This window comes from Lepidothrix coronata, unplaced genomic scaffold (genome assembly GCF_001604755.1).
Source record: "Lepidothrix coronata isolate B3197 unplaced genomic scaffold, Lepidothrix_coronata-1.0 Scaffold76, whole genome shotgun sequence".
Taxonomy (NCBI): Eukaryota; Metazoa; Chordata; class Aves; order Passeriformes; family Pipridae; genus Lepidothrix; species Lepidothrix coronata.
Window position 1 is genome coordinate 2883008 of NW_016690256.1, and position 25742 is coordinate 2908749.

At 41.5% G+C, this 25742-nt stretch overlaps 2 protein-coding genes across 13 annotated transcripts in view; one reads left to right on the top strand and one right to left on the bottom strand.

The window, feature by feature from the left end:
* On the top strand, positions 1 to 21204 carry ANKRD42 (ankyrin repeat domain 42). 6 transcript variants are annotated; one of them, XM_017819692.1, is made up of 14 exons: positions 1 to 106; positions 1668 to 1824; positions 2873 to 3036; positions 4592 to 4699; positions 5024 to 5143; positions 5742 to 5877; positions 9131 to 9331; positions 10300 to 10425; positions 11983 to 12088; positions 12713 to 12888; positions 13299 to 13425; positions 16062 to 16206; positions 18640 to 18772; positions 21001 to 21204. In XM_017819692.1, the coding sequence occupies exons 2-13, from the start codon at positions 1809 to 1811 to the stop codon at positions 18733 to 18735; spliced, it is 1521 nt and encodes a 506-aa protein (XP_017675181.1). In that variant the 5' UTR covers positions 1 to 106; positions 1668 to 1808; the 3' UTR covers positions 18736 to 18772; positions 21001 to 21204. The 6 variants fall into 6 exon arrangements, with proteins under 6 accessions (XP_017675181.1, XP_017675182.1, XP_017675180.1 ...); XM_017819693.1 differs by having other exon boundaries at positions 21079 to 21204; XM_017819691.1 differs by lacking the exon at positions 21001 to 21204 and having other exon boundaries at positions 18640 to 19449.
* CCDC90B (coiled-coil domain containing 90B) overlaps positions 19558 to 25742 on the bottom strand; it is an 11054-nt gene continuing 4869 nt past the window's right edge. For 5 of the 7 annotated variants that reach the window (XM_017819698.1, XM_017819697.1, XM_017819701.1 and 2 more), the window contains 6 exons: positions 24104 to 24205; positions 23415 to 23456; positions 23265 to 23336; positions 23129 to 23182; positions 22062 to 22176; positions 19558 to 20927 (listed from right to left, as the gene is read on the bottom strand). In XM_017819698.1, the coding sequence (XP_017675187.1) occupies positions 20872 to 20927; positions 22062 to 22176; positions 23129 to 23182; positions 23265 to 23336; positions 23415 to 23456; positions 24104 to 24205 (441 nt within the window). In that variant the 3' untranslated portion in view covers positions 19558 to 20871. Of the gene's footprint in view, positions 20928 to 22061; positions 22177 to 22539; positions 23081 to 23115; positions 23183 to 23264; positions 23337 to 23414; positions 23457 to 24103; positions 24206 to 25742 lie in introns of those variants that run through there. The other 2 variants (XR_001875609.1, XM_017819699.1) reach the window with 2 other exon arrangements.

Sequence of the window (25742 nt, forward strand, 5' to 3'; positions counted from 1 at the left end):
GCCGGGGGGAAGCTCACGCGGTGCCCATAGCAACGGGGAGGAGGAGGAGGAGGGACTGGCTCCCGGCCTTCTGCTGCGAGGGGCCTCTGTGCCCCCACTCCGGCTGGTGAGACTGCTCCGCCCGCGCCTCCTCCTCCTCCTCCTTCCCCTTTCTCTTGCCCGGGGGCGAGGGGCGGCCCCCGAGTGGCTCGGGGTGGGACGGGCTCGTCCGCGCCGCGCTCCCTCCGCTCGGGTTCCCCGGCGGTCCCCGGTCTGTGGCACAGGGCTCCGCCGAGACACACACCCCCCCTATGCCGAGGATGCTCCGATATCCGCCAGACGCGCGGGGAAAGGCGGGGAGCGGCGCTGGCCGGCCGGGCTCGCCCGCCCTGCCCCCGGGCGACTGAGCTGGGCTGGGCCGGGCCGGGCCGGGCCGGGCTGGCGGCTCCCGCGGCCCTGGAGCTGCTGCCAAAGGCGAGCTGTGCGGGATTGTCTTTGTGTGTTATGGGAACGTCGCAACACCTAACAGTGCCTCTTTCCCCTGCTCTGTGCCATGTTCTTCTTCCCTTAATCTCTTTAGTTGAATTTTGGGCAGGTACTGATCTCAAAATCCTTAGTTAATTTTTTCCACAAAGTTTTCTCCTAGGACGTCCAGTGTTTGATACCTTTGATACCTTTTTTTTTTTTTTTTAATAGAAATTGCACTAAAATTATGGGGCCTGCCCTTCACTTTGAAAATCAGTATATTTTTTTACAGAACTGATGTTATCAGCTGTTTATTGAACTTCAGACCCAGGGCTGCTGCCTTTGTCTTGTGTCATGCAGCCATGCAGCCATCCACCCTGGGATTCTGTCTCCATGCAGCTGCAGGTCTCCAGAGGGGGAGGGGAGACAATATTTCTTCTGCTAGTGGGCCTTGTTGTTTGCTTTCTTCTGGACAAAAAACAAAAAAGGGGAAAAAAAAAGATCTTGAAGTTGCTGCACTGTAACATTGTGTTAAACACATTAGTACTTTGCCAAGTAGTGCAATCGGCCAGATCTACCTGTGATTTAAAGTTATGTAATTGGGCTGCAATCTCTAACGCTCACTTGTTATAATGAGAAATTTCTCCCTTATGGGAAAATTATATCCTGGTGATACTGTTTCTTAAAAAAACCCCAAAACCACCAAACAACAAAAAACCCAAACCAAACAACTCAAACTACAAAACATTCTTAAATATTATTCAGAAACATGAACTAGATGACCTCCCAAAGCCCCTTCCAGCCCAACCTATTCTGTGTTTCTGTGCTGCTGCTCTTTGTTCGAACAGTATTTTGCAGGATGGAGTCACAGTTTCTAAGTGAAGCAGTGATGCAGCCTGGGGAGCAGGGGAGGTGGAAGTGGAGTTACACTCACTCACAAGATTGATGGTGTGTTATAGCACACACAGGGCGTGTTCCTGTCAACCCGGAGTACTGAAACAGCTTCAACCATTCTTTCCTCTCTGTTACAAACCCAAATCTGCCTGAGCACTACTATCACACTACAGAGCACGTGAAAATAGGCACTGGTAAACTGCACAGGCTGCTTTTAGTGCTTTTTTACATATATTACAAACATGTTCATGCAATATCACATTTATATTATTTAATATTTTTTACCTCAAATTGTGTAACAGTCTACTTCTGCCATTTCTTCTCCACAGGTGGAGAAGCTGAGACACTTAATAACTTAAGACCTACAGTTTTATGCTTGCTTGACTTGCAAAACAATAGCCCACCTCTTCAGGACTTCTAACAGCGTGAAACGTAATCAAACAGTGTTAGTACATTTTGGTACTGGAATAATGACTACTGTAGAAGGTGAATACTAATTGGTTTACCTTCCTTTCATGCCTGGCTGTCTGAAACTAGTCCCCTCAGCCGTTAGATCCGCTTACATCTCATATTTCTATTTACAAGTTTTGTCAAGATATCAAGATGTTGCCAGGGGATTTGGATATGTAACTCCCATTGTTTCCAGTCATGTAGTTAATCAGTGGAAAAGCCTGAAGGGAGGACATAGGTTATTTGATTCCATGGCCTGGTGACAGAATATTTTTTTTTACCCTACTGCTTCTACATTTAGAGTTTCATTCTGTGCCACTGAGGTCACTGAAAATGTTATTGACTTTGGTGGGAGCAAAATATCAGACTGCTGAAAAGTGAGCTGTGACAGAACAATGCTGTAATTCTATCAAGAGAGCGACACAGGATGACTAACATATTGTACAAAGAACTGCCTTTAATTTTGACATCAGTTTATCCTGAAGATGATCTGTGTAGCTCAGTCAAGAGCAGTTACATGGTATGCTCACTTGGTGAAGGCTCTGGTGCCCTCCAGTGTGATATGCCATGCTGTGCTAAGTCCTTAGGCAGCTGGCAGCAGCATGTGGAGCACCTGGGAAGTGATGGCTGAGAGCTTGTTTGCCCAAGTGAGAAGCCTTCCTGGTGTTATATTTGTAAATGTGATTAATGAAAGAGTTTGTGATGCCCACCCACAGTTTAAGAAGTGAACCTGCTTGGGGTTTTGGGGTGAACCTGCTCTGACACTTGCTAACATGGAGTATCTCCCCTTCCTGCTCTTCCTGTGCTTCTTGTCATCCTTCTGCTGGGTTTTACTCTTGGGCCCTTTACTGGGGCTGAAGGGCCACGCGTGTCTCAGGTTTTGGCATATTGTTTTGTTCCTGACAAACAGCAGTGACTTAGGAGTTCCACTGATATGAATCTCAATCATATGTTACTCTGGACATTTTATCTGGTTTTGTGAAGCTATCACACGGATGTTTCTTTGATTCATCACTTATTATGTATCTCTTATATGTTGCTGATTTAAGCAACTGACTAATGCCCTTTTATTGTTCCTCACTAGTTGTTGAGAAGAAGCAAAATTATACTAGTGTGCATGAAGCAGTGAAAGCTGGTGATGTAGAACAGCTTGCATTGATGATTAAAAGTGGAGCTGGTGTTAACGATGTGGATGTAGTCCACAAATTCACACCCTTGCACTGTGCTGCCCACTCCGGAAGTCTGGAGGTAAAACATTACATTGGTGTTTAGTCACAGCCAGTTTTTTGTAAGTTCATATTTCCTTCTTTGGGAGAGGCTGGACACAACATTGCTATCTTGAGTCAAACTGAATCAATAATCTCTGGCTGCTTTTCTCATTAAATATATTCACCTAGAGCAGAAGTACAGCATTTTAGATTTTCTTTTCTTTTTTTTTTTTTTCTGAAGCCCCAGACATTTCACCTAATCAACTTTGTCAGATTTTACTAAATCGTTGATTTTCTTACTCATCAAAATGTGCCTTATGGCCTCCCTTCCAGACTCATGACCTCCTTTTGTCCCTGTTGTGTTTTCCTCTTCTCTTGAGAGACCTGGAAAATCCTACAGAATGTGTAAAATGTTCTGAAGGTGATTGAAACAGATAAAAAGTGACATGAAAACATGTTCATTCTGTTTACCAATGTCCCATGCCTCGTTCTCTATAGAAGTAGTCTTAATACATTTTATTTTAATAAATTAAAATTTTGAATAATGATGAAGAAATCAGCAGGTGCTTGCATGAATGTTTTGAACTTCCAGAAAAGTTGAACTGCTGTATTCAACACAACATTGCTTTTCTTCTTGTAGCCTTCTTGTTCAGTCTTCATAGCAATCTAACCTTGAAGCAACAAGGCCATTCGTGTCCCGAAGAAAAGCATGTAAAGTTCTTGCTAAACTCAAGAAATAATAAGTGCAGTGCTACTTCTGCCATGTAGAGAAACTGTCAAGAAAATGATAATCATCATTTTGTCAGCCCCAAAACTGGATTGCTTATCCACCCTTTTCTGCCTCTGTAAATTCTGTCATTTTTCATTTGACTCTTCTACTTTGCAATTGATATATTAGACTTTTTTCAATTGTCTGTCTTCTATTTGTTTCTAAGCTCCTTGGTAGAAATAGTGGAGGAACCAGAGCTGAAGTATGGCCTGAAACAAGATAATAAATTATAATAGTATCTAATAAAAAGTTTTAACTGTCCCTCTAGCTGGATAGTCCATAAAGCTTTCCATTGCAAGCAATAGTATCTGCTGGAAGAAGTGAATAAAACAAAACTAGGCCATGGAAGAGTGAGAAGAGAGATGGGATTACATAGACCTAAGGAGCCTAATAATTTAAATGAGGTTTTGAATTTAGTTCATGGTATTTTGCCTACGAGCAATTTTAGCTGGAATTCATGTGAGGATGTTTGCATTGTTTTTTCCAATGCTTTTACCTCATGCCATGTGAATATTCTCACAGATTACATTTTAAATCTGAAAGAGTAAAATTAAGAAGCCATACTGTAAAATCAATGCTAGGGTCTGATTTAGTAGGTTATTTGCACATTTTGTACCCTTGGGTGAAACCTGGAAAGTATAACTTACCTGTAAGTTTCTAATGCCCAAATATCTGACTAAGGCATGCTCTGGGATCTCATTTCCATAGTGAAGTATTCCAGCACTGTTTTGCAATGTAACATCAACAGATAAATTCTAGTTAAAATGTGCCTCAGATACATGGTATGAACAGCTAAATAAAAGCCACTTTGGTTTTGGTTGAGCAGTGCCTTCACTGGTTGCTCTGGCATGGAGCTGACACAACTCACGTGACTGTCAGAGGCTGGACAGCGGCTCACCTTGCGGCCATCCGAGGGCAGGATGCCTGCATGCAGGTATGTGTAAATATTCGCTCTCAAGCAAAAGTATGTAGGGCAGACCTTAATTTTGGACAAAGTCATTATGCAGATCAGTTGAGGAAGCTCCTAAGGGAGCTGTGAGTAGCTAGCTCATCTTGGCGTCTTGGCATCTGGGATGAAGTCACTCATTTTAAAACCAGTGCACTCATCTGCACTGTCTGTAGAAACAGATTATTTTGTGCAGTGCCAGGACCTTGAAGTCAACCCAGAGTTATCCTGCTGATCATCGTAACCTGTTCATCTAGGCAGTGTTTGCTTTTTCAGCTTGTGAAGTGAGCTTCTGCTTTGCATTTCTTTTAGGCTTTATTAATAAATGGAGTAAACACAGAAGCTCAGGATGACCGTGGGTGCACGCCGGCACACTTGGCTGCAGCCCACGGGCAGTCCTACACCTTGCAGACCATACTGAGAAGTGGAGCGGTGAGACACTTCTACCTGCAGTACCCTAGTGCAGAGACAGGCTGGTAGCTTTTCCCAAGCAAAACTGTCCCTAGCTTAAACTGAGATTTAAGACTGTAGATTAATTACTGTTGGTGAATTTATTTTAAGGGTAAATTTCTGTTTTTTAAATTGTAATATACATTTAGGAAAATGATTCAAAAATCTAGAGAGAATCAATAATGTAAGTAAATCACATTCCACTGAGGATGTCATTAAATGAAGATCAGGTGCTGTGGTGGTGGTCATTTTTTGCAGTTGTACAAATCTTCTATAGTAAAGGAGACACAAACTTAAAAAAAAAAAAAAGAAAAAATCCAGTTGCATATTTACAGAGTAATGACCACTACAGGTCATTATGATACTAAAATGTGTCTAAAAATGCACCCTTTATAAGTGTATTAAGTAAAAGTGTGAAAAGTCTTGGAATGGGAACTGCATATATGGTATGAACTTTGAAAAATATTATTTGATTTGATTTAAATAATATAACACAATGAACAGCCGATTACTATATATAAAATTTCTCTTGTGTCTAAGATTCAGAAGTGAATGAATTAACCTGCTGCTTTCATTTTAGAATGTAAATGTTTCAGACAGGAATGACTGGAAACCTGTTCATTATGCTGCTTTTCATGGTCGTTTGGGGTGTTTGCAGCTTCTTGTTCGATGGGGAGCATGTATCGATGATGTGGATAACAATGGAAACCTTCCAGGTATATCAGGATAAATCATACGTTTTTAAGCCTTTGGTTTGCAGTTGTTGTGTTTTGTGATAATTGAGCAAATTTCAAGTAATGCACAGCAGCAACATTTGCTATTTGATTCCATGCAGTTAGCATAGATAGTCCATTTTTCTCATGATGGGAGAATTTATTCAATCCAAAGTATAGTTCTGTTGTTGACGGTATCCCATTCACCTCTTGCTGCTGCTGGCAAGGATCAGAGCTCATGGGTGCTGGAGTAGGGAGCAGGATGAACCTGATTGAGAGCACTGTGTAGTGCAGCATCTCCTATGTGTGTGGTAGAGCAGGTGTGCCCGTGGAGGTCACAGGAGATGGGTGGCTGCAGCAGGAGGCAGTTTCAGCTGGTAAGTGCTAGTTTTTGAATTTGTGCCAAATTCAGGCTTTAACGGCTGTGCCACTGTGATCAGGTTGTGTGTTCGTTCATCTTGATTTGTGGAATACTGATCTTTCTGTATTGTCTGTAGTATGTTCTCTTTTCATAATCATGAGCGTATTCATTTTGGCACAAAAAAATGGGCAGTGTTTATTCCTTGCTCTTCATAGTTTCTCCAGTGTCTCTGTGCCTACCATGCCACTGCCTCAATATCCTCTGTAAGCTGAATGGTATTGTTCCTGTCTTGGGTTCTCATTGCATCCTTTCCCTTTTAGCATTTTCCTTCTTATGGTTTGTCATATTATTTGTTGCAAAGACCATATTTTTTTCCTCTATAACTTGTACGGAGTTCTCGTTTTAAATCCCTTCTTAAAATCCTTTACCCTCTATTAAGAGCTACTTACCTAGGAAACGGAGAGCTATGTTCTGTTCTGCATACCTAGGTCTCCTTAGGAGATATGAGGCTCCTGCATCTCAGCAGGAGATCTGGTGCATTAGCAGGAAGGGGTCATGATGTTAGGCACCCTGGTGGCAGTGTAGAAGGCAGCTTTATTTGCATTTGGGAACACTTCTCCCATAACAGACTTCTGTGGAGATATAGCAGATGCCAGCCCAGTTCTACTTCAGTGCTCTGTATATACTGGTTAGTAGAGAATTGGTTATGTTGTATTTTGACATCCTACAGAAGCTTGATCTTCCAGCCTTTGTTCTGTTTTATTTGATCATATTGTCATCCAAAGGAAAGAAAAAGCTTTGGAACATGACTCGTAAAAGATTAGTAGAAGTGATACACTGTACAGACCAGCTTTGCCTCAGTTTGTGTAACAGCGAAGTGAACTTAGATTATTTTTGCATGCTTCAGCTTCAAGATTAGCTGAACAGTGCTATAATTTTTCCTAAGAGAATACTGAAAGAAATTTTCTGAGGTTGCAGTGCCGGACATCTAAAACTTAAAAACTGGCTGCACTTTTTGCATGTGTGTGTTACAGCAGAGGGTCTTATTGCCTTTGCTAATTTGCATGCTAATTTTTTGGAAGAAAAAAATCTTGTGGTTCATTCAACGTACAGAATGGGCTGTGATTATTAATTCAACATTTCGTTTTCTCTCTGTATTAATTTTTGGGCCACATCCATATTTCTTTTATTGCTCACTAGTCAAACATATTATAAATATTTTTCGCACTCTTTTTTCACTTGTGGCTCTGAGAAGGGTGAGTAGTGTTAGCCTGACTTAATGAAAGGCAAGATAAAACACAGAGAAGTTGCGATACCAACACCAACTAACCACTGCCTATTTGTGATGCCTGAGACAAGGTTTTTCAAAGTTCTTGGCACTAAGCTGCATGTTTTGATGTTACTGTGTTAACATCACAATACCCTTTGACTTTAGTCTCAACTGCAGGTGCTCAGCATGACTGAGGATGGGATGGCACAGTTACATGTTGGGTACTGGCTACTAAGACACACGCAGGTTAAGCCACCTATGAAAAGTTCCTTTATGTGTATTCCACAGCATTCCACTGAAACTGTGCAAAAAGACTTGAACAGAGCACAACTCTTTAATCTATTTTCCCCTTGCCATCTTTGCAGAAAACGTTGAACTTTTTTGATTGCTTTCTGCACAGGACAAACATCTGATAAAAAAGTTTGATTCCAAGAGGTGAAGTTTTATCCTGGAGATTTTAGGTATCTGAAAATGGATTCGTAAGGGTTGAGTCAGTTTTTCAGTAGCTGACTATTAATCAGTACTTACCTTTAGCATTGTACCTGTTCTTTTCCCTTCTCCCTGAGTACCTCACTCACTGAATAAAATTCAGACAATGGGAAAAATGGCTCTAATTTCAATAAAGCTCAGATTTTGAGCAATCATCTGTATCAAAGTATTGTCATCTTGCTGTAAAACCAATATCCATCACCTTTTAGAGCAATTACGCTCTGGGAAGCTGTGAATGGTTTCCTATAGAGAATTGTGTGTGCCCCAAATGAAGTGACATGTTTTTTCTAGATCCTGGGTACATTGTTTATTGACTATGAAGGTAGTGGGATTCTTACCTGGAGACAAACTAATCCTTTGGCCTCTAGAACATTAGCCAGCTTTTACAGAGCATTGTCATGGAGAACACATAATAAACATTTGGCAAGTTCTTCCTATTAATGGGACTAGAGAATAATTACTCATTTCAAAATAATCAACTTGTGTTTGGTACATCTTACTTTCTTATAGGCCCAGCACTCTCGTAGTAATAAATAACTAAACCTCTTCATAGCCTGAAGGTCAGGTGAGGAATGTACCTTCGAATACTTTACCCAACAAAGTGCTTGTCAGTGTCCTCCTTTTGTAGTTGGGGTGTCTGAGGGTGTGATGCAGCTTGTTTGTGGTGGCACAGTAGAGTTGGGCCTAAAGCAGAAATGGCCTTAACACCTCATCAAGGACACCACTTGCTGTTGCTCCATTATGGGTATCCCAGGACAGCGAGGTCAGACAGCTGCTGAAGACTGAGATTTGTGTTCATGGGGAAGATGAGACCCCAGCAGTGCATTCTCTTAACTAGTGCCCAGTGGTCTGTTGGGAGTGTTGGTTTGTTTCCTACAGTCAGCTCTGCCAGGGAATCTCCTTTGCAGATCCTATCCTTGACACCTTTCTTCTACCTCCTTTGCATAGAGCTCATCTCTGTCCTGGATAGGAGCTGAACATGCCCTATTGAACCGAGGCTGCTCTTACTTCTTGTACACTGCTGGATGGCTCAAGTGCTGGTGGATGATCCAGATCTAACCAGTTGTGAGAGCACTGCTTTCTCCATGGACAGCAGGGCTCTGCTCTAATACACTTTGTTTCACCTTGTGCTGTAGCCCACCTGGCAGCAGTGGAAGGACACTTGCATTGCTTTAAGTTCTTGGTTGGGAAAATGGCCAGTGTCACACACACGCTGAAAGCCAGGAATGACCAAGGAGAGACTCCAAGGGACTTGGCTGAACAGTTCTTTAAAGATAATATTCTGCAATATATTGATGGTATGGAAAAAGAGGGGGAGCATCCAGAGGCACAGGAAGGTGAGTATGGATCAAGATACGGTTAAAATAGGCATTATAACTAATTACGTAGAAACGCTTGATTCTGAAAACTTGTGTGAGCAGACGTATAACATTTTAATTATCAGTATAAGGAAGAACTTCTTTTTAATGCTTACTACATTTACTGGTAGCTAAAGGCTGGGATACGCAGTATGATTTTATAAATGTCTTAGGTTTATCCGTGATCACGCTGTGTTGCACTATGAATACCAAGTTGCCCACGTTCTTTTTAGACTCCAGCAAAGATCCAGAAAAACTGTAAAATTTTCATTAGTTTGCAGATCTGTCTGCACAGAATCTCTTACTTGAATTGAATAGCAACTTAGCCTGAAAATGTCCCACTGAAATGAACGTTATTCGCTAACTAGCAATACTATGGTAGTCAGAACAGCCAAAGGATGCAAATGTGGCAAGGTCTGTAAGGAGAACCCTCAGCAGAACATGGATATGACAATTGTACCTTCACCTCTCTACTTCTGGGAACTTACTGTCCTTATCTGCTAGTCTTTTTTCATTATGCATAAAAGTATATTGTCTGTAGTCCCTGTCTATAAAAGATAACTAGAAAAATCAAATTGTCTGTATGAGTATGAGAAATAAAATAGTTTATATATTTGGAATTCAAAACAGGCAAATTACTCCAGTTACCACCAGTAGTACAATCTCAATCGTAAAACAAAGCTATACTTGTTACTTCAGGTCTATGAAATTAATTTCTTAACTGTGTGAGGTGCCTGTAGTCATAACCAAGACATGTTTAGTCAAGTCTGTGGTGAACACTGCTAGTTACACAGCTGCATTTTGCCAATTAAGGTGCACTAGCCTCCTTAAATACAAAGCATCCATACATAAGTTACTATGAGAGAGGCCAGCTGTGAGAGACAAATACCAACATGTTTAGTAGAATTACTGGCATCTGTTTGGAAACATGTGCATTTCATTTTCAGTTTTAGCTTTCCCAGCTCATGACGCTGCTTTCAAAGGGGACTTGTTAGTGCTTAGAAGATTAGTGAAAAGTGGAGTAATCAATATCAATGAGCGGGATGATAAGGGGTACACTCTCATGCACAAAGGTCAGTAATTACGATCTGTGTTTCAGCTTGTTACTGTTTGTTGCTGACGTGTTTACTTTGTTTTTCAAGTGGCTGCTCATCAGATAAACTTCATGAAAAACAGCATCTCATTTGTGAGGGCTCAGAAGTGCAACCCCAAAAAACATATTTTGTGATGTATTTGTGTGTAGGTGTCACTTTAAAGACAAAATCACCAAGCTGAAGTCAAGAAAAAAGAGTTTATAATAGAGAGGTATCAGCATCTAAAAGGAAAACTAAATAGTGGGATTCTTTGTTTAGCCTTTTTTTTTTTTTAATCAGGCAAAATGTGGGTTTTAGAAACGTCTGTCTGATCAGGTATAAGAATGGTCTGTATTGTGGCCTGGGCCTTTATTTACTGAACATAGCAGTACTGGGGGGATGTTTTGTAAAAATCACAACAAAATGGGGATGTTTTATAAAAATCACAACAAAGTCATTTGGTAGGGTGCTGCAAAGGAAGGTAAATTTCAAGTATCTAACACCTTGACATGTAGTGGAGTGCTAGCACTACAGAAAAAATAATCCTCTTGTATTTGGGGTTTCATAGTAATGTCTGAAAGAGAAAAATGGGAAAGAAACAGGGAGGCATTTTTGTAATATGCTTTTACCCCTATTTCCCACATTTGTTTTTGACTAGATACAACGATAGAATTTTAAAAAACATAATTGAAGTTCTCATTAAAAAAAGATATGTAGTGATTTTAAAATGTTTTCTGCATTTTTTCCCACTTTCTTTTCTTGGAATGGTGCTAACCTACAATTGTTTCATCCCCAGACTTTACATCCTGATATTGTAATTTCATTTCCCTATCTCAGTAAGAAAACAAATATAACAAATATCCAAAAGGGAGTGCTATCAATAAATTAATTTACTCTTCCTTGAGAAAAATAGTGTACAGTTTCAACTAGACTTGCCAAATATCATCTTCCATATGTAAGACATCGTTCCTGGCACCACCTGGTATGAGCAGTGGCCATGCCAGATCATATGACTGGGCTTGTGTGAGGCTGCTGCTGAGTAGTGTTGTCTTGAGTGTCTGCCTTAAGAAGTGATGCACCTATAGCTCCAGCACAAAGCCCTGCTTCTCTCCTCCATGAGGGAGCTTTGCACACCACAGGTTGGGGCAATCAGCTGTGTCTGGTGCATGGGAGCCTAAAGCCAGGGAGAGGTGACAGCACTTTGCTGCCGAACTAGGACACACAGGCCTTACTGCAAGAGAGCGTGAGGCAGCGGTGATTTGTGTCTCATGCTCAACACATGGAACTGGGCAAGTTTAATTTAACTTGTGTCCAGGAAGAGCTGCCAGTACATTTCTGGAACTAGAAAGAGTTACCAAACCACGCTTCCCCAAAACTGTGTGTACCCGCGTGATTTGAGCATCTTGACACATAGGCTTCTCTTGAAATAGTATCTCCCCTGTGGTGTCTTAGAGAACCCAACCTCTGGCATGTCAAAGAATGACAAGAGGAGGACATTTTAGGTTTGAAACCCTTTAGTTGTATATAACTTACTTGTGTGCACCTTCCTTCCTTTAGCTGCTGAACAGGGGCATATCCATTGCTTACAGTGGTTGATTGAAATGGGAGCTGACTGTGACATTACAAATGATGCTGGAGAGACTCCAAAGGATGTAGCCAAGAGGTAGCAGTACATATCCTGTAGCTCTGACATTTATTTACTTACTATTTGAATATCAATATCATGTCAGCTTTGTTGGAATTAATCCTGATTTTCAGTGATGGAGAAAGAACAGATCAGGCCCATGAATTCCAGCTCTGAGTGCTAAGCAAAGCTGTATTGTAGCTATGAAAGGTTTTACTTTTTCCTTATTTTATTTTAATTTTCTTTTCAGCAAGGTCAGACAAAAAAAGGAAAACCAGCTGATCTGAAAAAGGAGAGTTGTGAGCCAGTCTGGTCACAGTTTGCCGTACAAAGTAATTGAGAAGTAGTGGAGGCCAGCTGATTTTTGCATTAATAAAAATAATGCAGTTTCTGATGAGATTCAATTAAGAAATCCTGCAAAGGAAAAAGATACCTCTGATGTAGGAGTCATTGCCGTAAGATTCCATTGAGGCAGAGCTCACACTATAAGAATATTACAAAAAGCAGATAGATAGCTGCTCACAGTGTGTGTACCAGTGCTTCCTTTAATCCTGAAACCCCTCTGATAAATGGGAACATGGACAGTTTCAGAGAGTTTCTATCATACGTGTTTTTCTGGATGATGGGCGTATTTCAGTGTTGGTTTAACTGTTCTCTGTGCAGATGTGCCCATCTGGCAGCTGTGGAACTTCTGATACCAAGAACTGGAGACAGTAACTCTAGTGATGAAGAACTAGATGCAAACAACATAAAGTTTTTTGAAAGACATGGTGTGGAAGGGAGTACAGATAGCAAAGAAGATTTAACCCTGGATGAAGCAGAGAAAAGGAATGCACGGAGTAAGCACTGTATTCCCATCATTCCTTGTTTGAAAAAGTTGATATAAAGACATTATAGTCATAGTTGCACAGTTCCTGCTAACTGCTGGGACCTTTCTGTTGTAAGATGTGATAGTTGACAGGGTATCTGTACCACTGAGCATTCAAACAAATTGTGGAAAATTAGAAAGCATAGCGGGGGGCAATCAGAACATAATTGTTACACCATTTTAATCCATGTTGGTGAAACTATATTGGATTGCTACTTGTTTTTGAGATCTCTTTGCAGTGTGGGTGTCAGCTGTAGCTCAGTATTTGCTGAGCAGTGTGATTTCTGCTCTGTGTTTGTGAGACTGTTTTCCAGACTATTGGATTCCATCATGACTGCCTTGTCCATGCATTTTACCTGCCTGGAGAACTCTGTCTTACAGTAAGGGCCTATCACAAGATTCAAGAACTTCAGCAACGTCTAGAAATTGCCTACAGCAACTACAGACAGCTGGGAGGGATAACTGAAGAGGAGAGGAAGATGAAAAGAGAAGAAAGGAAAGCTGAGAAGTAAAGACATTTTGCCCTCCTAATGTTTAACTTCGTGGACCCCATTTTAAAGCCTTTTTTAAGGCTGACATACACTCAAATTTGCTTTGCCCAGTCTGTCTTTTCCAGTTGCCAGCTTTAACCAGGTCGAAAAGAAATGGGCTGCAGCAATTCCTCTGACCATTTCTAAACTTCTACCACCAGCTCAACAGAAGTACTTAATAGGTCTACACTTCTTGGGCAAGATCATCTATTTGGTCTTCAGGTTTTCCTGCAGTGTATGTGCAGTAGGTCTGATAAGTCCTGGCTGTTTTGTTTCCACTGAGGATGCCAAAGATGTGTATGCACTTTAATAAACCTGAAAAAAGGCATTAGTCTTAGCATGGCTTGCATGGAAGTGCATATACAGCAGAGATTATTCAGTGACCTGCTACATTTCTGTGTCAAGGGTAATATATTTCTATGCTCAGGAAAGCATTAGCTTGTATCCAGACCACAGAAAAAAACCCCAAACTATAAGCAAACTTGCCCTTGCCCATGAAGAACTATTCATAATGTCTGTCTAATTCTCAGTGTCTCCTTTAAATCAAAGGGTTCTGTTAGACTGGTCAGGTGATTTGATGGACAGACTGTCTACATTTCAAAGAAAAGTCCTTCTGAGTATCAAAGATTTAGAGCTTAAAGAATAATGCAGTATCCAAAGACAGGCCTGTCTCCACCTCTACCTGTCAAAGATTTGGCTACCCACAGATCTCAGTCTCTGTAGATAACCACCTCCATAATGTGTTTGGACCACCCCAAATCACTGTCTTTATTTGGTTACCGAGAGGAGACTTGTCCAGAGGGCTTGTATGCCATCACGAAGGCAGCAGACTTACCAGTCAGTGTAGATCTGGAGCATGTAATAGGTGTCACAGATTGCCATTAAGTAGTTTGTTTTACAGCCATATCTGAGCCAAGAAACTGAGGACAGGATTTCTTTTGGTTCCAGGTCACCCTTTGACTCAGCCTAGGCTGAAAGTCCATCTTTGTTAACTTGATATGTCTGCTATAGCTAACGGATACCTGCATCTGAGTTAGTGACCTTGAGCTCCTTTTTAGACTTCTTGGAGAGATGTAGGCACTTTCAGGGCATAATTAGGCACGTATTTCAGGTGTGATTCATCACTTCTAGGAGTGTCTCTCCTGGCTTCAAAGGAGGAGGGTGACTAGCTGAGGTGTTGATACCTATGTTGGAGAAATCTGTTTTTAATGATGGAAAAGTCACTGTTGACTAAAGGCATACATTAGCGTTCATTTTGGATAGAACAGTGCCTATTAGAGGGCTCTGATGAGGCTCTATAAGGGTCATTGCTTTCTGTGGCATGGATGGCTAAACTAGAAAAACTGTGAGGCTCTGAAGAGTCTTTCTCACCTGTGGAGGCTGGAAAGCATACCTAGCCCCAAACTATCCTTTTCAAATGGAAATAGTGCTTCTCAGCATACCTACCTACCCTTCTCAGGGTACCTATCTGTGGGTAAACAGCAAGATGCTTGTAACATAGGCCAGAAAACCTATTACTGAAAAATATTTAATGACAACACCATTTTGCTTGATTAAAAGCAGGAGTTGCTACTTGGGAAGGCCACTGTAACAGATTTTGAAGATTTCTGCTCTAGTCCATGTTTTCTGGCTGTAAGAGGCCTTGTGTGAACCACTGCACAGTGCTTTAACCAGGCTGCATTGCATGGAAAAAATTGCCACCATGTGTGTGCCACAGAGTTTTGGAGCTGTGCCTCTTTAATTTGAAGTGTGCAAGAAGTTGGCTGTCCCCTGAACACTGAGCACAGGCCACTCTTGCAGTGTCTTTAAGGCTGGTTTGAGCCCATGAGTCAGGAATTGCCTTAGCTCTTGATGACAGCTTTTTTGCCGTGCTGTTTGAATCCACAGGACAGATGTCTCCCTTTTCCTTTTACCGATCTTCCATCTTTGTAGCTATGCTAATTCATCCTGATTTAGAAAAGAGCCGGCTCAATTCCAGATGACTCAGTTGCTGAGGTCAACTGCTGTTAGAATGTATGTGAATCACGTCTCAGCTAAACAGTTTGCGGAATCTCAAGTAATTAGGAGCTGTTATGGATGTGACCAGTGAGATCTTGTGCAATTGTGTGTAAACCAGTGCATCAGTTTCCCTTGAGTAAGGGTCAGGAGCAGCTTTTTCGTTTACATCTGGTGCTGCTGCATCCTTCCTACTGGTTGGCTTAGGCACGAATGAGGAATACTCAGATAACAGCTTGCATGACCCTTCCAGAATCCCAGCCTTATGCTTTTTCTCTGTTTCGTAATAACTTTGCTGCTCCTTGGGCACTTCTTCCTCTCCCATGGCTGGAGATGGACCCGGTCACAGGCTGCACGAGCCCCAGGCTCGGTGTGTGGGCAGACATCTCCATCTCGTGGTCAAATTGCGCTGAGCACAGCTGGCAGCGGAGAGGGAAAAGCTGCTGTTTATACAGTTGTTACAAAGGGTCTGGAGCCAGGAGCACAGCTGGTGTGAAGAGTACTGCACTGCTTTCTTCGTGACTAACCTGCTCCCTGGCAAAGGCACAGTACCATGTGGAGCGGCCAGGGCAGGTTTGGATGTAGTTCATGTTCTGCTTGTCTCCTTTGCTTTTGACAGGGCTGTGAGGGAGCTGGAGGCCCAGCTGGAGTATGAGCGAGTCAGGCGGGAGAAGCTGGAGAGCCAGCTGGATGACTACCGTGCTGAGATAAGCCACCTTAGGGAGAGCCTGGAGAAAACCTGCATCCCCTCTGCTGTCCCCATGGTAAGTGCCACACTCCCCCAGTGTGTGGGACAGAAGCTACTGCCTGTAGCTTGTGTATGTTGTTCCTTCTAAGATTCCCAGGCATGGTGCTAGGAAATACTAGAGAAAAATGTGCTAGCAGCTTTTAGCTTAGGACATGGAAGTGAGCAGGAGCCTTTGTCTGTCCTAACAGTATCTCTGCTGTGAAAGGAAATCAGCTTCTCTTTGTACCCTGGCAGAGAAGCACCAATAATATTCTGCATAATAGTAAAAGGAGTGTACTGATCCCTGAGTACTTCCACATGCATATACAGTGACTGGCAGTTCTTCTTGGCTGGTAGCTGGTACCTGAGACTGGCCTGCTGCCTCAGGAGAGATGTCATCACCTAAAGGGTGAGCCTGTGAGTTGAGAGATCATAACCATGGGTCCCCAAAGGGGGACAAAGAAAATAACAGTCTCACTTCAAAGATGATCTATGTCACAGAGTCTGGAATCAGCCAGGCATCCTGAGTGAGAGTCCAGGATCTCATAGAAAGTTTGTGCAGAGAATTCAGTCTATTTAGGAAAGGAAAAGTACATGTGGCACGGGAAGTTCTCAGACAGAGAGGCTCCATTTTGAATTGAATATTAAGGCCTTTTTATATCATAGAGGCGTAAGAGGGAAGAGGACACCACCACTGTAAGCCGCCAATAGATGCTGATGTTTCCATTTCTAATTTTTTACTTTTCACCTGCATAGCTTGTATAGCCAGTAGATGATGAGTTTTCTATTATTTCAGACCATTTTTTATTTCCCGGAGTATTTTCCACCTTTTCAGTCAATTGCTCCTACAGTCTCTTGTTTTTGCACTTATTGGTGGTATCTTGGTATGGCTCTGAATTCTAGGTACCGCAGCTGTACTTCAAAGAGGCCAGCTGCACTTTTCAAGGATGCTTCTGGTTCTCAGCCTCACAATTCCCTAGCTGGCAGATATTTTCTTTGTCAGCATTTTTCAGCTGGTGTTTTTTTCCTGGTAATTTTCCCCTTCTAACCAGGTCAGCTTTTTGGCTGCTCACATTAGGTGTCAACCTGCTGTGTCAGTTCCCACCCCCTGGCTGGCAGGTTTTGTAGCAATTGCAGCTTATACTTTAGGATATTTCTTTTGCTTCAAAACTCCTTCAAAACAGGTTTGCTATTCTCTCTTTTACACCAGACTGGGAAGTGAGTTGATGGAGGACTGTAGTACAGGACTTTATTGATGTGTGCAGTGGCTGATTGCAGAGAGTGTTCTTGTATGACATCTGCTATCATCCCAATTATCCAGCCCTCTCACAGCAAAGAATATACACACAGATATGAATTATTGGTTGGCTTAGCAGGCAAAGACAGAAAAACTGTAGCTTTTCAAAAAATGAAATCTTGAGGATAGATCAGAAGTTCACATGCTAATTTTTGGGGACAGGTGAGCTGGCATTTCAGACTTTTGCTGCCCAATATAACTCTCAAAAATTGATTTGACAATCAAAATCCTGTTTGTCAGGTTTTTATCATCCAGTCAAGTTGTCAGCCTTGGATGAAGCACCTAAATTCCTTACCCTATGGGTGTGGGGGCTGGTGTGCAGTAACACTGTTGGTTCTTAGGAAAAGATGCCCGTGGAAAAGGCACGTGGCAGGGCTGTTCTTGGAGCTCCGCTTAACTGCCCTGGCCATTGCACTGCCTTGTCTATGTAACTGTTTCTTTGGCTCTGCTACATCCAGGATAAAAGTCAGGCAAGGACTCATCACTGGCAACATGGGCAACTCAGATTTAAGTCCTTCGTCTGCCTAGAGGAGTCAAGAATACCCATCCTGGAGGAATGTTCTAAGCAGCCCAACCTCTGCTCTTGTGAGATGGAGCCATATTCATTCCCCTGGGGGCAGCTGTGCAGTGTAACCACTGTATTTCAATATTCACTAGTCCAGAGGGAGTAAGTCATAGAAAATAGCTTTTTAAGCAGATTATTAGGGTTCATGAAAAAGCACAGGAATTTTCATCCCAAGAATTTTAGTCCTTCTGTTGTCATCATCTGACCCCAGGCTAATAACAGCTTGCTTTAAGACATGATTCATTATACTTCCCTGGCAGGTTTAAAAATGTAGAACAACTATGGCACAGAGTGCCCCATTCCTAGGGTGGAAGAGTGGCTGTAGTTGTTTTTATCCACAACAGTCTGAAAAAGTCTAGCTGAGCTTTGGATTTACTGGCTGGGACTGGAGACAACTACCAAGGCAGGTTTATTTTCAAGAACTGCTCTGAGTGACTGCTACAGCCAAGGGGCCTTCCACTTACACTGCTGTGCTGCCATCCCATGCCCTGGGACTATGCTCTGCCCCCTGCTTCAGTTTGAACACAGTGTTCTGTGGTTACTCACAGCCATAGATTTTAAATCCTTCCAGTGATTGCTGTTTAATGGCTGAATATCCTTTGTTTCAGGAAGCTGAGGCAATTGCCAAGTCTTGCAAAGACAAAAAGAAAATAAAGAAGCAGCCAGCCTGCAGCCCAGGAGGAGTGTTTGTGAGGCTACGCTGAGGAACGACCCTCCAAGGAGGGGCAGGAGACTGCAAAGGTAGAAAGGCAATATTCCAGACAATGCAAAGTTTGCATGGCCCAGCTGCACAGATGAGTTGTGGTTCTCTGCCTTTCACTGAACTATGGTTTTAGTTCTCTAGTTCTCTGGTGCAGCAGTAGAAAATGTAGTTTAGCAACATCTTTGCAAATTATAAATTGACATTTCAACAGTTAATACAGTCTCCGGGAGAATTACTTCTCAGCTGCAGACAGGTACCAGGCACCTTGATTTTCATCTTCAAGTCATTCCTGAAGAAGCCAGGAAGTGACTCCTTTGTGAGGTGCCAGACGAACTGCAGCAGCAGGCCTCTAGCTCAGGGCTGAAGAGTTTACTAGGTTATGGGGCACGTTGTGGTGAGAAATGGCAACCCTGACCTCTCCTCCATACCTAGAAAACATTTAATTACTACACCTATAAAATTTTTTCTCTCATCTGTGTGCTATTGTGAAGTTATTTTCCCTCTGGAAGCCTCATTTTGAGATTATTTTTTTTAGTGCTCAAGTCCTGATATGTCCTCTCCTTAAGTACCAAAGAAAACAAATCTCTGAGAATTTCAGAGGTACTGGAAAATAAAAATCAATGTTTTTCTGTGCATACTGAAGGAGAGGCACACTGACTAACAGCATAAGCCTTGTATGAGAGCTAAAGAGTAGAAATTCAGTCTCAAGAGCTCACTTCAGGGTGTGTGAGATGATGATGGTGAGAAGCTGCAATACATGAGCTCTTTCCTACCTCACCACTGGTGCTAAATGTTAATGTAGGAACACTCAAATAGTCAGATGGCAAATATAAGAAATTAATTTTATTTTCTTGAATGAAGATAATAAATAATTTAATGCATAGAATATAAGAATTAGCAGAATACCAGCAAGTTCAACTGTAAACAGAATAAAATCTCAATAAAAAAAAATTGCCACTACTCACTACTACATAGTCCTTAGCCCATAAAGGGCCCATTCTTATTTCGAAGTTAATCCAGAAGGACTTCTTTAAAAATTATTATTTTACTACAAGAATCAAACCAAGCGTATGCATTTGTACTTGAGATGTGACTGCTTCAGTTTTGAAGGCATCCACCTGCTATGTTGCATCTCTGCAACAAAAGTTTTCAAGTCCTTGCAGAAGGTAGATGGGTTAGGAAAGTCAGTGTGTCAGGATTACAGAACAATCCCGAGGAGTGTGGAGATGGGAGGAGGATCACCACCACCACCACCACCACAGTGGCACCACTGAGATGCTGAGTATTTCCATGTTACTGTGCCCAGAAAATATGTCTGGGTTCATTAGAAATACTCTGCACTACCTGAAAGGGGGAAATTAAGAGTACTTATCTGGCCCAGGGCTGTACATGGTTGCTCAGAGTAGTGGCATTTCCCCTTGGAAAGACAAAGACAGAGAAGTTCCCCCATTCTGCTGACTTCTGGGGTTACGGACATTGCAAGAGATACTAAAGAAAATAAATCTATGGAGACATTTTAGTTGTACATAAGATTTTAACTTTATGTAAACTAGTTTTCAAGAAAAAGGGGTTCTTTAATAAAGGCCTTGGAGTGCGTTTTTATGTATGTAGATAAAAACCCCAAAGGGCCAGGCTTCAATCCATCAGAAAAGTGAGGAACGGACTGAAGACAAAAATCCAGAACCTATGTTTAAGATTAATATACTTGGATCAGAGTAGATGTATTGTAATCTGGTATTAGTATCCCCATACTGGGAACACTAATTTGAGAATTGTATTCGCATTTCAAGGTCCTATAAAATGTTTAATATTTCCATTTTAAGAGGAGCTGAGAGTGAGAATGTTGGAAAACCAAATTTAATTATAAAAAACATCAGGAAACAGTAGTATAGAATAAGAAATACTCTGAAATTAATACATTACTGAACAAGAGACAACAAAATTACTATTTGGCTACTTCCCCCCAATTATTTTGATCTTTAGTGTTACATATTCAGAAAACATTTTTCTTATACAGTAAGAATATCAAATCAAAAAGGTACCAAGGTTATCCACAGTGCAAACATGATCATCAAACTACTGTTGGCCTGGGTGGCCTTTTCTCTGTCTGTATTAGATGCAGTCATTCCATTCAGATCTACTTCCAGAACCTGTAAAATCCCAGTGCTATTGCCAGGCAAGTGAACACTGAAGCTGTTAAAAAAAACAAACCCAAAGAAAGGAAATAATTAGCTGAATGCTGTAGTGTATCACTTTATACATACAGGAAATTAGCTGCAAACAGATGGAAGAAAACGGTAACAACACTAGAGCAGAGCCTCTTAAACTCCATGAATTGCTGCAGGTGTGACAGAGCAATTTGAGAAGACAGTGGCTTGCCTTAGATGTCACACCCTGCACAGCAGCACTGTGGTGGTGAGATGGGGGCCGAATTCAGCAGCCTAAGGAAGCATGTTTTCAGGGACACATCCGAACAGCTACACTGGATACTCAGTGCCCACAGGCTACAGGAACTTTTACTACTGGAAGCTGTATTACAGGAGATGCTGTACCAGGTCTTCCATTAGATGTGGTTATAATGATTTGCCACTGAACCAAACGACAATGAACTGATGATACAGGTATCTGACACAACACCCCTGGCAGCACCCCTGACAAGCTGTCTTTTGGATTTGTTATGCTGCTGTTTCAATTAGTGTTAGAATAAAGCTAATTACATTTCCCTTTGAATTTATTCTTGCTTCCAAATATACTGCATTACTCTCTTTTTATCCAGCTCCAACACAATAAAAACTTCACTGGTTTTATGTATATATTGAGAAGACAATCTCAAATCAGACTGAGATTTGTTCTGCTTGGCAGGGGAAAGTACAAGTGCTGTCACACTGAACTGTATGTCTGTGGAGACTGAATGGGAAGCAGAACTGGTCACTCTCAGACCAGTCCCGAATGACAGCAAACTTTCAGGATAACCCAAATGACCTCAGGAGAACTTCTGTAGCAACTCTGCCATGTCAGTGGCTGCTGCAGCAAGCAGAGGTACTGTCAGATGGATAAGGTATTTAAGCTTTTTTTTTTTTAATTTTTTTTTTTAGATCATGTCCGTATTCCTCCTAATCCCAGTTCTGAGCACAATCCTAGTCCTAGTGTGGCATGCTCCCACCTCTTCTGTGTTCTGTGTCACACTTTATCCAGCTGGGGGGAAATCTCCCCCTGCAATCCCAGCTGTCTGCTCCTACTACTGACTTCTTTCAGCATATACTCCTGAATAAAATGTTTTACATCCAAGATACAGTGCCGGCACTCACCTCCTTGCCTATCACGTACCTGCCAGATAACGTATCGTATCAAGTTTATTCGATTCCATGAGTGTTTTTAAGGAAGCTATTTCAGTGTCAATTTTATTACTGATTTCTGAGATAACGCTATTGGTACTTGAATCCTGAAATATTAAAAGATAGCATATAATGACAATGGTGTTTAACCCTTTCAGCTTTGCAAAGCTGCACTAAAATACTATGCTACTAGAAACAAGAAATTAATTTCCAGCCTATCACTGAAGTAAAACATTACTAACTACTAAGAGACCTTAGAAGACACAGAACACCATTTAATACAATCCAGGAAGAATACTGAAGTGACAGAAAGCAAGAAAACTCTGATGATCACAGAATCACAGAATGATTTGGGTTGGAAGGGGCCTTAAAGACCATCTAGTTCCAACTCCCCTGCCATGGGCAGGGACACTTTCCACTGGACCAGGTTGCTCAGAGCCCCATCCAGCCTGGCCTTGAATGCCTCCAGGGATGGGGAGTCCACAACCTCTCTGGGCAAACTCTGCCAGTGCCTCACCACCCTCATGATACAGACTTTTGTCTGATATGCCAGTGCATCCTAAAGGAGACATTCTACAGCACACAGAACATTATTCCTACATTTTTGAAAAACAAATGTTTAAGCATTCACAAGCCATATCCCAAAAAGGAAGGAGATGCTGAAGATGGGACAAGTCCCTCTTCCAGCCCTTGAAATGCTTGGCTGCAGGCACCTGGACCATCCCTCTTGCACAGCTCATCAGTTAACACTGGGAAGGGCAGCATGACAGCACACATCCCACTTGTAACAGCCAGCAACAAGGTACTTGGGAAGCGAGGGAAAAGGCTGGCATGCCTCCCTCTGCTGACTGGTGTTGTTCATCTCTAAGGCAAAAAACATCTGCAACAGCCAGGAGTGATACAGCCCAGCCTCTTCTTTAACCACATCCAAAAATCTATTAACTTCCACGAAAGTTTATACATAAAATGCAATGTGTAGCTGTATCCTGCTGACTATAAATCAGCTTTACTATAGTCAGCTGACTATAAATCAGCTGACTATAAATCAGCTTTACTTACTTTTTTATGAAACTCTGTAGTTGCTTCCATCAGTTTCCTCTCCTGATCTGTAAACTGTGGATGAAAGGTAAATTATAACTGTAGTAACAGAAACATGACACAGAACTGATAAGGGCATCTTCACAGACCAGCTTACCATATCTGTCACCCTGCTCCTCTCCAGGTTTATGTCTAGCTTGCTGTCAGCTCGGATTTTACCAGTTTCATTCTTTAAAAAAATAAAGATTATGAAAATAACTATTTACTTTCCCTAATAGGGGCATGTAGGTACTTGCTATTTACTTACCATTAGCTGCTGTTTAACTTGATCTAATTCAATTTTCATTTTCTAAGTGCAGAGGAGAGAAAAAAAGAAAGATTTTACAAATTCAGGAAGCTGCTAACCAAATTAATCAGTCGAGTAAGTGTTACCACTGCATGCATGCAATTATTCTTCCTTAATTTTTCTCCCAATGGGGCAATTTTTTCTTGATTAAATATCCTCAATAAGGTGTTCAATTGTACAGCCACATATCATCTGCTGGCAATTTTGCTCAAAATGAAGAGATTATTTTCTAAAAATGACGATCTTGTTATTCAGAGACTAAAGACAGCAGAAAAATACCAACATGCCATCAAGTAAAAGCAAAATGTATCTCAATTACCAGCTTAATTAAATTGTTGCAAAGAAACGGCTGACTCCTCTCCCTGCAGTATATGTTTCATGGCCACAAACTACCAGAATTACCTTTAAATAAAATTACAGAAGATGATTGTAAGATCTGTAGATTTTTTTCTTTACAGGAAACCTGAGCAAGTCTTTTGTGAAATATATTTTTATGTGATCTCAGAAGTTGTAATCTATAAACTTTTCAACTCTGATGGAAGTATCTAGAATTATTTTTACATTCATACTTTGTTCCACAAAAATGTACAACATGTAAGCCCCAACATATATTGGAATTAAACTGCTTAATGAAAAATATATATTAGTACCTCATTCTCTGCTCTCAAGTTTGCAAATTCACTTTTCTCCAGGATGACCATATCTTTTCGAATGGAGTCCAAATGTGCCATTATCTGCTGTAAAGTTATTTCCTTTGGAAAAATAAAATATGCCATTGATTATGTTGCACACTTTCTGGCAAGTAAAGGAAAGATTTTTAGGTCTGGAATTATGAAATTAGTTACTCCAAAGCACAAAAGTGGGGAGTCTCTCCAACAAGGAAGTGACACAAACAGAATTTTACAGTTGCAATTTGTTTGGAAGACTCAAGAGGTTTGCATTTTGTGCTCTTTCTGTTGCTTTAATGCACCAACTTTGAATTTAAGAAAAAAGGCCCGAAGTATTAGTCCAAGTAGTTATGAAATGAAATATACCTGAAACTACAAGTTAGTCCTTCAGTCTCTTCCATTTTCAGTGAATGTTCAGTAGCCTCAGAAATATTAATTTTTGGTTTGAATGCAGTTCCTAATAAGCACTTCCACTGCTTGCCCACAAACTGATCAAAAGCCCGGGTCTTACTGATACAAGTATCACACCATCCTCTCAGCAGTGAAGTCAGACACAGGTAAAAACACTGCTAAAAAAGCACTGAAAAAAGTCTTTGTGGGGTTTGACCTAACAAGTTCAGAAATCAACTGCTATTTATAAACTATAGAGGAAAAAAACCTCTAGAAAATAAAGGAAGAAATGCAGTACTTTAGAATCTTGAAAGCAATAATACTCCTTCAGTCACCATAAGGAAGTTACCCTATTATTTATGGAGATGTCATGACAATGACATATCACTGTGGGATTCGTCTTTTAAAGCTGAGAGCCAGCAAAATAAAAAGCTCTCACTCAGACTACAAGCCAACAGTATTTCTCATATTTTACATAGAACTAAATTCATTAAAATATGCCCTGACCAAACTTCCACTGAAGTCTGACTACTTCATTGAACACAGTGAAGTTGTTACAACTCCTGGGAAAACTTCAGCAGCATGGTTGGCTGTGGCTGTGGAGTGTGGTTTGGTTTGGTTTTGACCTGTGGTTTGGTTTGGTTTGGTTTTGACCTGTGGCAGCTCTGCCTCCCTGACCTAGGCATAGTTTATGTGAAAGTACAGGGCCAGGACTGTCCCACCAGATGGGGTGGACAGAGCCACCTTGATTTAGGAGGCAGAGGTTTTAGCCACCTGGATGTAGTCTGTGCTGTGTCATGTGCCCCTGGGGACAGCGGGTGGGCTCTGCATGACTCAGTTGCTGGTATAAACCTGGTTGTTTGTGCTGGCCAGGTCAGCACCTTGGTCTGCATTCCAGCAAAGCACTGGGGTGTTTCCTCACTGAGGTATTCAAGTCCATGTCTGTGGACATACCTGGAGGCAGCAGGTCAGTTAAGTAGCATGGCTGGCTTTCCTGCTGACAGTAGAGGTGGTGAAGTTTTGCTTTAGCGAACTGACAAAATAAAAAGAACTTAGTTTTTCTTGTAGGGTAGACATCTGGGTGGGATAACAAAGCTCTGATGCACAGTGATGGCGTTAATAATTACTCGGGAAGGCTCTGCAAGCTGAAATCATGTGCCATTCTTCTTCAGTTACTTAATGCAATTAGGCATTCACTGCTATTTTATTTAAACTGCTGAGCCTTTCTTCC